Source organism: Momordica charantia, assembly GCF_013281855.1.
Source record: "Momordica charantia cultivar OHB3-1 chromosome 9 unlocalized genomic scaffold, Mcharantia_2.0 BLBB01000009.1, whole genome shotgun sequence".
In the NCBI taxonomy this organism is placed as follows: domain Eukaryota; kingdom Viridiplantae; phylum Streptophyta; class Magnoliopsida; order Cucurbitales; family Cucurbitaceae; genus Momordica; species Momordica charantia.
In genome coordinates, this window is record NW_028275167.1 from 2464627 (window position 1) to 2478774 (window position 14148).

Sequence of the window (14148 nt, forward strand, 5' to 3'; positions counted from 1 at the left end):
TTTAATTATAATTTTTTTAAAAAAAAAAATTGTTTAAAATAATACTAATAAACAGAAAATAATTCCCTAGAAAGAACCAATTCCCACAAAATATACTTGATTTAGTCTTCCCATGAAAAGCTTCAGTTATGTTACCAATCTGAAGATGACTTAATAGTTAAAATATATTTGATCATAAAATGTCCACCAGTTTAAATCCCAACTTCTGTATTTGTGAAATAATATTCTTAAAAAGAAAACTTGAGTAAGTATTGAAACCATCACTGATGCTGTAACAAGTACACTAAAAATGAAGGTATATTGTAAAATTACAATGCGGTTGGAATTATGTAACACTTTCAAAAAGATCAGTTTCCGTTTGTTCAGTACATACACAAAATCTCAAAACTATCCATCTCCATCTCAATGAGCTTCGCTGGGTGCTGCTACATCAACTTATCTTCTCAGGCTGTACTCGTTGATGGATTCATTATCTGAATCTGCAACCAAATATCACAACAATGCCCTCATGACTCTTCAAGGGAGTGGGGGGGGGGGGGGGGGGCGTAAAGAAAGATTAGGGCAAGAATAAAGCCTTCTTTTTGTCTTTCTCATTGCATACCTTGTTCACAAGCAAGTTTACTTGTTCTCTATACATCTCCTTCAAGTCCACGATATCGGCACGGAGTTCCTCCAGCTGCACCAGCAACCAGTTTCAAACATTGGGGATTAGCAAACAAAAGGCACTTTCTGAAGTGTGATCAAGATACGCCACAAGCTCTAAGTTAACCTATTTGATTTGGATCTTACCCCTATAGACTCGAGATGCCAAAACCATCTTTTGACCAGATTGGCATCTTTCTTTCTTCGACCAAAATATTTTAGATCACTCGGGAGTTGGGTGTGTTCAGTCTTCTCACCTATTTGTATTATCTAGGAACACTATAATTCTAGTAAACTACAGGTTGCTTAAATAAAATTGATAGGATAGTGTACTTATCCAATTACAGGGTACCTGTCCTAGTAAGGAAAACTCATAGTCGCTAAGTATGGATATTCAGTTTATTATGAAAAGATATCCCCCTCCAAACGCAAACTTCTACTGATGTTGATTTTCTAGAGAACTCCTTTTGGATTGGAGGCCCTTCCTATAGGTTTAGCACTCTTTTTGTGGTCGCCCTTCCTTAAGGAGCACTCTTCTTGTTGGTCTTTTTTCTTTTTAATACTCTCTTTTATATTTGTTAATGATTTTTTAATTCCTAAGTGCACATCTAGCACCAGGTTTTGGCCAACCAGCTCACCCATTGCGAACATAGCTGGTACGGGTTTCAAAGCCTGCTTAAATACAGTAATTTTGAGTACAGTAACCTTCCTTGGAACTCAGGAAACAGTTGTACAACCTATAGAATAGATCCTATTCTACAGTAATCTGCACCTAAAAATCAGTAACAAGAGAACTCCCCGGAACCTCCAACTTCATGAGTATGTCCCTTTGGGACCATTGCCCTTTTACAAACTGATGCACCCTCTACAGCCAAAAATTTCAGCCTTGTCTGGCTGATGCAATCTACAATAGACTTTCTCCTTCATCTTATATTGTGATATTGTGTTCATTCTAGTGATTGCACGCTCTAGTGGCTTCTATGAAATAAACATCAACTTTCAATAACTCTTTATTTTAAAAAAGAATCTCAATCCAACTGAATCTCTATCAACCACAGTACGATAATTAATATAATATTAGTGGGGGAGGAGGAAGGGTTGGGCTTCCACACGTCCAATTTATTAAGATTTCCTCACAGAAAGTGATGTGTTATTACCTCCTCATCACGTTCACCCATTAGCTCTAACGCAGCAGAGTGCCTTCTTCTCAGTGCTTCAAGTTCTGCTCGTATGCCTGGTAACATACCGGCCTCTGCCCTTAACTTCTCACTCTGCGCATCAAGCAACAGATCACATGGGAAGTCAATGTAAGTGGCCAAAAGCTCAATGGGATAAGAGAATAGCAGACGACCAGTCAATACCAACCTGTGAGGTCAATTTCACTAGCTCCTCAGCAAGAGAGTCACGGATAGATTCGATTGATTTCTGGTCAAATATAAATGAACATAAAGCTAAAAGATTGAACATATAATTTTCTTAAAATTTGAAAGTTCCCCTTCCTTAGCAACTTAAACTAAGGGTAGGGGCATGAAATGCACTAAACTCTCATCACGACAAAGCAGCTCAACGTAAATAGAATATAATACAAGGAATGCAGATGATGCAGTAAGCTGAAATGTATGAACTGAGGAGCTGCAAGGATTTAAATTACAAACCAGACGAGAGACATATGATGCAAGTTCCCCTTCCTTCTGACGAAGGGCAGCCTCAAAAGCACTAGGAGTCATACTCTTCATATAGTACGGACTCATGGCTATGTCCCCAGTAACTTTTCTATCAGAAAAACTTTCTGACGAGCCCAACGATGCTTGAAGAAAATAGCTTTCCTCCATGTTTCCTAGGCTACTAGAACTTGAAAGCTTACGTGTCAAATCACCTGCACAAGTACCAGAGCATAAGGCAACACATCTTGCCAAACGATGTCATCCAAACTAAGGCATCATACCATTCTCAAAAGTCCTATTATGCCTTGTTATGGAACTATGATCAGAAACATCAGTAGAATGGAGATGAGCTTTCCTCTCCAAATCCGATCTGGCAGCTTTCTCCTTCTCAATCTCCTGTCAAGGATTGTCAATAAACATTTTAGGGTGAGGGTCTATGTCAATAAACATTTTAATTCCAAGGATTGTCCAAGAAGTGTCTTAGTTTATTTAAGTGTCCAAGAGTGTGAATATTATGTATATTTTTTCTTTTGACCCAAGGTATTTTTAGGTGTCCGGGCATATGGTTTTACATACAAGTCAGGTAAAGCTATGTTCAAGTGTGTTGCATGTTGGAGTTATGCCAAGGTGTGTTCAAGTCCCAACATGGAAACTTTCACTTATATAGGAGTCTGTACTTCCTAGGCTAAAGGGGTTATAAGTTCGTATAAGAACCAAGACCTGCTGCAGCAGCTCCCTACGCCTCAGAGACTCTTGCAACTCTTCCTTGTGTTTCCTTCTAAGGTCCCGAATTTCTCCCTCAAGTTGGTTTGCACGACCCTCTTGAGTGTCAGCTTCCTCTTTTGCTGCAAGATACTCCTGCCTGATTTCAGCTGCTCGCTGTCTCTCCTTCTCAAGGGTTTTGCTTAATTGGGTCTGTTCTGCTCTCAGACATGAGACCTACAATATAATTCTGATGTAAGGTAATATTCAAAAGGCAAGGTGGAACAAGAAAATGATTAGCAATAAGAACCTGCGCCTCAAGAACATTAATTCTAGATAATGTTTGGGTCAAGCGTTCATTTATAGATCGCTCTCTTTCTTCGGCAGCAGCAGCTTTGGCTTCTGCTTCCTGTGCATTCATCATTAAGAATTCATTAAAAACGTGTATATATGCTGCGCAAATAGTACATAGCCCAAAATAACTCCAAAAGCAACCTGAAGTCTAGAGTTAAGAGATCTTTCAACAGCAGCCCATGCTTCTGCCCTTCTAGCTGTAGTTTCCTGTTATCATGACGAGAGGTTGAGAGATAAGTCCAATAGACCGTACTGACTTTGATGTGTAAAGATCAATATAAGATCTCCAAATGCATAGTAACACGTACTGACCTGCATTGCTTCAATCTGCCTTAAAAGAGGCCTTGTAGACTCTGGGACTTGTGTGATCAACTCCTCGCAACGTCGCTCACTTGCCTGTAAAACAATTACCAGGATATAAAAGAAAGAAGATCATAAGATTCAAAAGAAGGTGCACCATCATAGGGAATGCCACATTGCATCATAGGAAATGCCACATACTTGGTAACGCTTTTGAAGGTCCTCAATGTCCCTACGAAGCATATCTTCTCTATAGACGGCCTGCAAAGCAAAATCAATAATAAAATCATCTGGCTCCTCATTGCGAGAAACTGACCTTAATTAATTTAAGACAGTGCAAACGTTTAAAGCAACAAAAAAAGACCTGCTGCTCCTTTCTACTTAAAGTTTGTCTTAATTCTTCAAGTGTCTGAACAAGCATTGTTTCACGTTCCTCGGCCTCCCTAAGACGGCTTTCTAGCTCAGTTCTGGCTTCATTGTTTACACGTGCCTCTGCCAGGGCTTCAGCCTCCTTGGCAGCAGTTAAGGCAGTTGTATAGTACTCTTTCTGTGCTGCTAGTTCTGTTTGGTGCTTTTCTATTGTTTCTTGCAGCAACTTCTCTGTAGCAGTTTTGTCCCTCTTGATGCTATCTACTTTATTTTCTTCCACCTGGAATCGAGGATAAGATTCATGAAAATGACTGCTCCTTGCAAATTGTAGGTGTAACACTATAAAGTCCGCAAAGACAAAATTCCAAGTAGAATCCTTTATGCTTCCACCATGATATAATAAAAAATATTCTATAAAAAGTAAAAAACACGCTACAGAAATCTGATAGTGCAGGACCAAAGACATTTTTAACATCATTATTTATCCAAGGAAATCTTATCCAATATAGAGCTCTAACAAGAACTTTACAATTTGCTTACCTGAAGCTTGGTAATTAATCCCTTCTTCTCCTCTTCAAGCTCTCTGATCTAGCTTCCAGAAACCAATTAAATTAGTATTCATCTGAGTAATGTAATTAGATTCTAAAAAATCATAGTGAAAGTGAACCTCAGCATACCTGAGCCCTTAATTTCCTAATCTGAGATTCTTGAGCAGCCTGCTTCTTTGAAAGCTCCTCACCTGGTTGGTAGATGAATATCTTCAATGGTTAATCAAATAGGAAGACAAGCTTTCCAATAGGAGACTCTTACATGCATTGTCAAATTAGAGGACCGAGACTGGGAGAATATAAGATTTATTCGGACAGCAAACATTTTATCCCCGCCCCCAACAACCCAAAAAAGAAAAGTAAAGGAACTAGCCAATTTTTAATTATGCAAACATGAAGAAATAAAATACCGTTAGACATAACATAGAACAAGACTAAAAAGTTCCTCTCACCTTCTGCCATAACCTGATTAATTATTTCATCTTTTTCTTTCAAAAGAGCAGCTGCATCACTTTTCTTATTTTGCTCCCTTCTAAGTGTATCTCTCTCCCTGGTAAGGGCGTAAACCTGTAATATTACGATCCAAAAGCATCTAAGAAATCACTCAAGCAAAATATAATAGCACAATAATTCACCTTCATCCCTTTCATTTTCTGAAAGGGTTACCAGAAAGGAAGTTGCAATTTGGAACTAGAGAGAGATTTAAGTAAAACAACTACCAAAATCCCATTGATGCTTGATAGAACTCTAAACTTATGGTTAGTATGTTTAATAGGAGTTCAAACTTCATGAAACAGACCCATTGGACGGATAAATGTGCAAGGGTAACACAAAAATGCTATTCAAAAGCTCAATCTGTCGTAACTACTTTTATTAAAATGAAGAGTAAACTTCCGATGCAAGATGTAAGAAATAGGAAATAGAATATGAAAAAGAAAAGACAAACCTTCCTTTCGAGAGTTGAGACTCTCTGATGGTATTCCTCTCGTAATGACTCAATTTCAGCATCACTGGATTTTTTCTGTTCCATTAATGATGGACGTGAGTAATTAACAGATATTTCCTCTTCCTCTCTACAGTAGGGTAGGAGTGCAAATTAGTTTGCACTGTGTAAAAATTGTTAAAACATTTGTACAGGTGCCAATATGAATAATGAGATGACAACATTTACTTCACATATTGACAAAAAGAATATTCTCAAATGAAGAAAAAAAAAATGTCAGTGAAATAGGCCAACCAAGGTTTCATAATGGAATTCAATGATGTTGTTTAGGAGTCAAACTTGAAGCGCCAGGAACCAACATACAAGCAGGTATGAAAACAGGTCAATTGGTGCACGATTATGAAGGCAAATGCAGGAAATAATCCGAATAAGGTTGTGTTCAAGTACAAGGTCAGATGGGTCAAATCTTCACTTTATTCTTTTTTTGCTTTATTTGCCAAGAGTTGCCCCTCAAGTAAGTGGGTTTCCTATCGACCACCACATCCAACTACTCAAAACAGGATAACAAATTACGATCTTAATTGATTGACATAAAAATAAAAAAATACCTTTAATTCCTCAATCACATTATTCAAATGCTCGTTTTCATTCATCAATTTTGCAATCTCATCAGCTTTTGCCTGCAAGAAGTCAGATTCAATACTTCACAAGAGAAAGAAACATAAAAGGAAAGGAACATTTCAAATTTCAACCACTTCTTATGTAAGGTCCCATTACAATCTAATCTCAATTATCTACTGCTCAGTCAAATCTAGTCATTTTTCAATAGCAGGAATAACCGTGTAAAAGCCTTTAGGCACAAAATCTATCTTTACCTACAAAGTTGTAGGTAATGTTTTGCCACATGTAGTACCTGAGCTTGTCTTGCTGCACCTTGCAATGCTGTTTCCATCATTTTCATGTCAGCCTTCACCTTCTCTAGTTCATGCATAGAATCTAAATGATCAGGTATATTTGTCCCTGAGCTCAAACGTTGCTCTTTAGTTTCTTTCTCACTACCTTGGGTTCGCTGATCCATTTCAATTGCTTTAATTGTTAGATCGCTATCATGAGAATCTGAACTGGAAATGTGCATAGAAGCCTCGTCAGAAAGAGGTGCATTGGACAATTCACTTGCAGAAACTTCACGAGGGCCTTCTTTTACCTCCGTGCTACCAGACTGAATGCTAGAAGAATCACTACCACCTTCACCTTGATTATCATCAGATGACTCAGCTTCAGCTTCAATATGTGAAACCGTTTTTAATTCCTCCTTTTCTTCTGTTTTTATTCTATCAATATTCTCTACCTCAATAATTGGTTCATTTATCCTATCTGTTAGCAATTTTTGTTCATCACTTTTGTTATGCACGTCAAAAGAACTCTGAGATTCAGCTAACAGCTCATTACTTCCTTCATCTTGATACACATCAGTCGCTCCTGATTTTGTACCTAACTCTGGATGAATAGAAGTTTCTGTTTCTGAAAACTCTTTCTGCTGTAGGTAGTGAACAGAATCTGAAGTTTGTGCAGTGGGTTCAGGAGTTTCAACAGATGTTCTTGGTGATCCATGATTGGCTTCACCATAAGATTCTGATACTTCATCATTCTCAAAAGAAGATCCAATAATTCCAATGGGCATGACTGGTGATTCAGATTCAGCTTTTCCTTGGCTTTCCTCTTGTATATCTGGCCTTTCATCATCCTCTTCTGCAGGCACTTCAACGTCTTTTACAGTATTTGATTCCTTCAAAGAAGATGGAACTGCCTCAGTTTCAATGCCTTCTTTTTCATTTAAATCGGATTGAATCTGTGAAGAGTCCTGTTTCTCTGATGATTCCTCAACTTCGGTTGGCCTTGGTGAAGATTGTGATTCACTTGATGACTCTTCTTCAACACTTTCATCAGTTTTATTCTGCCCAATTAATGCCCTGACCGGATCGAAGAGTGCTTTCCCTTCGGTAGCTGATTGCCAGAATCCAGGAGCTACAGGTAAAGAGAACATGATAAACAATCGGCTAGAAACTAACATTTAATTTTTTGTAAAGACATCAACCAATTCCTGAATCTCAAGAGCCATTGATTAACAACGGCAACGGCATGCAAGAACAACTATGAACACAACTCACAAAATAATACACTTCATTTTGTGGCAGTTATATTTATCGACCAACTTTTCTTATTTATCCATTTTGTGCTTTAGACTAAGCATAATAGTGGCCTCAGAAGCAGATCAACTGGGAAAAAGCACACTGTAAACAACTTCACATGAAAAAGAACTTGGAACGAAACCATCTTTGATTTTTATTCCACACTAAGTTCTCTAGACGATAGACTCCGGCACATGAATAGAAATTTCATTCTGATTAACCATTTGATAATCATCTATATAAGCAAAATAGTGACTTTTATACATCCTTATTAATTTGAATTTACTAATTGAGGTTACACAAAATCGGGGCCAGAACGGATATATTTTGATTTAAGACGAAAAATTAGATCAAAGTTTACTATGTTAAATTTATTTTGTATCGTCCAAATTCCCTTTGTGCATGTGCTCCCAGGAAACGTATAGTACTCTATGCCATTACAAAAATCTGGTGTAATCAAAAAAGCTAGACCCAGTACGGTATTCTTTCGAATCCTGAATATGATGCTACCAATAATTGTGGTAATTCACATATGTCACATATGTCTTTCTCTCATCAATCAGTACTCGTTGAAGAAATAGAAATTACCAAAGTACCAAATGATAACTGGCAACATGATATATAAAGTGTACAATTACCATCACTGCTGGACTCCGACTTCTCTTCAAACCCAAGGGCAGTGTCAAAATTCTTTTCAATATTCTTCACGCTCTCTTGGAGCTTATTTACCGCTCCAGCAAGATCTGCAAAGTTACCCAAGGAAACCCTCCCACTAAACCACGCCATTTAAGAACAAACGATAGATCCACAATTCAATTAACTACTGCTACCACATAAAGCCACCTGATACTGGAAAAAAAAAACGAGATATAATTCAATTAACAGAGAAAGCTTATTGAGTATAAGAATAACAATAACCATTAAATCAACCAAATTTAGCGGGTTACAGTATTTGACAATTCGCAATATGAGACGGAGGGAGGGGGGATTTCGCCAGTGAGCTTCATTGTCGCCAGAGAAAACAATTAATTCATTCATTTTCTTCACACCCATCGATGACATAATGCAAAAAACGAAAAATTAATACAAGAAAAGTGAAGCTGCGAGATCCACAAGGAAATGGATCAGAATGGGCACTGGGTATTAAAGGAGGAACGGGTAGAATTAAGTTAGTATCCAAAGGCAAAGCTTTCAATAACCTCGTCATCCGCCGCGGAAGAGGATCCAATTGAGTCTTTATGGGAGCAGTGAATGCCACAGGATCAAAGAATCACATCATAGGTTTGCGTTTGCTCTATTGAGCCGCGGACAATTTCCGCAGACAATTGGCTTTGAGTTCGAGATTCAGATAGAAAAAGATCGCCGACGGTGAGGTCGAATCAGCTCTGGGTATGAAATTGAGCGAGAATACGAATAACAAGGGTGAAGAAAAACTGGGTTCTGAAGAAAAAATGGACGCAGTGATCGATCTGAAAAATGAAAGAAAATGGATTTGCCTTTGCCTTGGCCTTTGCAACAGAGACGACAGATCCGAGTCCGACCCGACACGATTCGGTTCCAATTAGATCCGATTCCAAGCCAAACGTCGTCGTATTGAGTATCCAACCAACCAACGGACGTGATCACACCGCTGGGAATTATTGAGTCACAACCGTAGAATTGCTGAAGCCGTTATTAACCGGTTGGGCCAACCTTTTTTTGGTAGATTACAAGAGAGTGAAATTATTGAACACATCCTTATAAATTTTTAACGTATATATTTTATAATACCTAATTTACCCTTTATCGTTACACGACGTCAAAAACAATCCAATTTCTATTTCTATTTATTTTGATTTCTATCTTTTCAAGTTTTGATTCCCATATAGAATTATATAATTGAAATTTTGATTCTCCCTTTTGCAAAGGACTTTTTATTACTTTGTCTCTAAGATTTTCCCTTTCTACCTAAGATTTTTTTTTTTTTATGTTTCGCATATTTAAAATAAAGTAGAGGTGTTTAAATTCAAAATAGATGTTTACAAATGAACATATTATGTACTCAGATGATAGAACAGTACTTTCCTGAATTTAAATTTCCTAAATTATATTTGCTTACACTTTCACCTTTAGTTTTATATTTTTAATAATTATAATATCTTTCTTTAACAGCACTTTTTTTTAACAAGTTAAACAACACTTTCCAACTGACACAGAAACCAAAAATAGATTCTTGAAAACTACTCAGGTAAGAAATTAAACTTTTTTCCTCTTTTAGCTGAAAATTGGTAAGCCACAGTTAAAACATTAGAAACTTTTTGAAGAATGCAATCCTTTACCACTTAAAACATTTTTGGTGCAGCTCGATCGAAAAAAAGTTAGGGTTTCCTGGTTCGTGATTTCTTATTTCCAAGGATTCAATGTCATTGTAGGCTAAAGAATGCTAAATTCGAATCTTCTTTTCCTCTACCCTTTTTTCAATCCTCGTCCTCAAACTTCCCATATCACGAGTAGCCCAAGCTAGAACCTTCGACATTTCGTTCCAATCGTTTACCAGAAATCACCGTAGAAGCAAACCCCATTTGCAAACCCCATTTTTTAATACGAACTTTGTTGCAACATGACAGTCCTCACAACACAGATATGGAGGAGAAACGAGCATGGAGAAATTCTCTTTGGGCACAATACAATGTGAAGAGGTATTCGACTTGTAGATTAATTCGTTAAATGGCGAACTCCATATATATAAGAAATTTTGAGAGAAATGGATCATGAAAAGAGAAAATGAGAACAAAACCGTTGGGAAATTACAACTGTTCGATATACTCGACTTGAGAAACTTTGAAGCATTCAAGCAAAAAGATGAAACTAAAATAAGAAAAAGTACAGATTGTTTAAGAAATTATGAAAAAGAAGGTTTGGGATTGTAATGCATTGATGAACCAAACACTAAGATTCGTTAAAATTCACACGTTGAATGTAGAATACAGTTTAGAAAGTAGACCTCTTTGAGTCCTTCCTCACCACTTCGTTAAAATGAACTACTAATATAATGGAGAGATTGGTCCAAATTGAGCCACTTACATTACAAAACAAACAAGGACAATTTACTGTCCGAGTACATCTGCTATTGACTTGTTGATTATCTGCAAAAGCTCTTCCCTACAGTGAAACAGACACAAGTCAGTTCAAGGTTCATTGCTATTATCGACAACGAACACAAGCTGGTTCGATAAAGTTTAGGCAAGATGTACACAAAGAGTCTTTAATCGTCATGAGTAATTCTCAAGTTGGTTAAAATTTTCAACAATGTATCTATTGAGATTCTCATGTCCATTCAGTAAAAATTTGATGAGAAACAGTTGGTTAATCATTAAATTATTGTTTTATTAGTATATCAGCACACATGGACATATCACTCTAATGATATTTGTCAAATGAAATTCAACCCAAAATCCACCCCGCACATCAACAAAATCCTCTTATTTAGTGGCATATGTCCTTATGTCTAAATATGTTCATAAAACAATAATTTAATGAGACATAATATTTTTCTTGACAAATCTTGATAAGAAAAAAAAGTTAGAAGGCCATAAGAGAATTTTCAGAATATTGGAGGTAAGTTGAGATTTTTAAAAGATTAAGGACTAAATTGAAAATAGGAACATTTGGTATATTTTGCCTAAAGTTTATGACGATGGGGCTTTAAAGACAACAAAGATGTTGGAAATATTGGATAAAAAAAAAAAGACATCACATCACATGCAAATAGAATGAAAACTCCAATGGATTTTTCCTCACCGATTAGGTTTGAACAAGAGGTAGCGATACACGAACCACTGGAATCAATAGAAAAAAAAGTTCGGTCAGGAATAGGAATGCAAGGACAGAAAACAAAACTTCAAAGTTCAGAATTGCCAAAGGCAGTATAGAACTTCTTGATATATAGAATAATAATTAGGGGTTGACCTATTTTAATGTTGACCACCATTAAAATTTGGACAAATGGAAAGAATATCTCTCTTATTATATTTCTCTTTCCTTCTTGTTAAAAGTTTAATGGTGGTCAACAAGAAATGAGTTCTCATCGTTCAGCACCTAAGTAGTATTGTTCATCTTGTTACTTACCCAAGAAACCAGTGCTCCTATGAATTCTAATAAACCTGGAAGCAGTGGCAGCTTGTCAATAGCCTACAAGCAAATGGGAACGAACAGGTTATGTGTTGAAGAACAAACAAAACATGAGAAATAACAGACTCGGTCAAAAAATCCAGATGCGGTGTGACTTTCTCATCTCTCAAAATTCTGATCCAAAAGGATCATTGTTTTTAGATTACCGTAACAAAGTTTGTTGCTGTCCATAAAGCTGCTACAGCTGCAAATCCCAGGCCAAAAAGTCCCAGCCTATCTTCAGGTTGATCCCACTATATCCCAAGTTAAACCAGAAAAATGTAAGTACCAATAAGCCATCCACAGAATGAGAAATTTACTAATTGTACAAAAGTGTCGTCCTTTACTTTCTGGCATTCTTTCCTCAAAAATCAAACATCGCTTATAAATTTCAAACGAAGCAAACCTTCAACATCCATGAAGAAAGGAAAATTTTAGAACTAAAAAATTTAAAAAGTTGTAATTAATATGCTCTCTCTATATATATAACTTATATAAAAAAGGACAGAAATAAAGAGCTTACAATATTTTGAACAGACTTAATAATACTAAGGGAAGAAGAATCGGAGCTGTCTCCAGTAGCCTTTACAACAACAGTCGCAGAACGTTTCTCTGCAATTTCGAAAAATTATTTATTAATAACAAGTAGTATGGTGAACAAGGTACGAGAACTTCAATCAGTTGCAAACAATCAAACAGGGGTGCCGGACCATCACATTATCTCCAATAGATGGCTAGGAAGCAGGGAGCTACGTTTTGCAGTTTAATGTTCAACTTTGAAATATTCATATAAAGAAAATTTAACCATTTTAGATGCAAATTTCCATACAATTCAAAGTTGCAGCCACCTAAAGGGTCCCAACTGCTAGAGGCAGTGAAGAAGACTCCAACTCCTATTGAAATAGACAGTAATCTGCTATAATATTAGTTATCACAAGGGCACACGAGACCTAAAAAAATTGTCAATCACTAGAACTGTGCGAGTAAGTTGTGTGGTATATTGAGAATGTGAATGTATGGAAAGAAACTAGCAGTCCCAAATTGTCTATGCTACTACATGTGAAGTTCATTGACCACCCCTTTTGTTGAATGAATAGAAAATTGCAATGCTGGTTCTTATAATCCTGAAAAATAAATTCAAGTTCTAGAAGGCAGTTGCAAGGCCTGTTTCTAAGAAAAAATGATGCAAGGAATGTGAACCTTCTGGAGTTTGATGAGGATTATCCACCAGGACTACAGAAATTCCAATTTCATACTGATGTTCAAAGCTTCAATATCAAAAATCAATTATGCAGACCGGTTTAAACAGTTAAAACTCTCTAAACTAGAAGATTTTAAGGTTCTAAACCTATGAAATGAAACCCTCTCCATCTTCCACAATCTCAAGGCCATGTTAGACATGGAAATGTAAAGACCAAAGAGTAACAAGCGCCATTTTCCACCAGAGGAACATAACCCTAGGGAACCCTTGTCGTTCTACTCCTACGGCTACTACAAACTACACATTAAGACTTAAACTCCTAATGGAAATTGTTTCTGCGTCGCATCGGAGTAACCTAATCCTTCCACCTACCAAGTATGCGCCATTCATTCAGTTCAAAATTCAAACAAACACAAACAAACATAGAGGAATGCAGCACAATAAACATGATCGAACGAACATCAATATTCAACGCGGAATTAAACTAAATGGATCTCAATATTAGAATAAACTTACTTGCGATGGGAAAAACAGTGAGCTTCTGAGAAGTATTCAGAAGGGTGAAGCTTTTGCCAGGGGCCAACAATGGCGGAGGTAGACTAGCAACAATGGAAGCCATGAATACTGCGTGCAGTGGAGATCAATAAACCTTGAAGTGCAAAATTACACTCCCAAATCAAAGATTAACTCGAAATTTTGTGATTATACAAAATCATGGCCTCGGATTGAGGAACCAGTCCCTTTCGTTGCTAGCCTTGGACAATGGGCGTGTTAAAGGATAGGCCTTACTGCTCTTCTCAACCTGCACCACAAAATTTTATCATTATTATTATTTCTTTTTTAAGAATATATGAAAATTTATATTTAGTCCTCATTTAACCGTAATTCCATTTCCAATTGGGTGTCCATAACCTATCAATTTTCAATTTCATCTCTACAATTTAGACCTTTATTTATTTATTTATTTAGTTCCTACATCTTATACTTGTAGATTCGGTCCGTATAACTTATTCAAATCTGATAAATTATTTATGTCATTACCATTTTGACATCATTTTAACATGGCAATAAGATGATGATGAGGTTT

General features: G+C 36.7%; 2 protein-coding genes across 2 annotated transcripts; both read right to left on the bottom strand.

Moving 5' to 3' along the window:
• Positions 1 to 264: 264 nt before the first annotated feature.
• Positions 265 to 9194, bottom strand: GC5 (golgin Putative 5). Its single transcript, XM_088117095.1, has 20 exons — positions 8911 to 9194; positions 8350 to 8560; positions 6436 to 7547; positions 6131 to 6202; positions 5526 to 5600; positions 5032 to 5146; positions 4709 to 4770; positions 4572 to 4619; positions 4027 to 4311; positions 3864 to 3923; positions 3675 to 3758; positions 3504 to 3569; positions 3319 to 3417; positions 3027 to 3245; positions 2588 to 2702; positions 2298 to 2518; positions 2008 to 2067; positions 1800 to 1913; positions 602 to 676; positions 265 to 479 (listed from the first exon to the last, which is right to left on the bottom strand). The coding sequence occupies exons 2-20, from the start codon at positions 8495 to 8497 to the stop codon at positions 444 to 446; spliced, it is 3066 nt and encodes a 1021-aa protein (XP_087973221.1). The 5' UTR covers positions 8498 to 8560; positions 8911 to 9194; the 3' UTR covers positions 265 to 443.
• A 1398-nt stretch (positions 9195 to 10592) lies between these two features.
• Positions 10593 to 13862, bottom strand: LOC111014410 (CURVATURE THYLAKOID protein). The gene is made up of 6 exons (XM_022289130.2): positions 13578 to 13862; positions 12384 to 12472; positions 12028 to 12114; positions 11819 to 11881; positions 11492 to 11529; positions 10593 to 10852 (listed from the first exon to the last, which is right to left on the bottom strand). The coding sequence occupies exons 1-6, from the start codon at positions 13678 to 13680 to the stop codon at positions 10798 to 10800; spliced, it is 435 nt and encodes a 144-aa protein (XP_022144822.1). The 5' UTR covers positions 13681 to 13862; the 3' UTR covers positions 10593 to 10797.
• Positions 13863 to 14148: the final 286 nt, after the last annotated feature.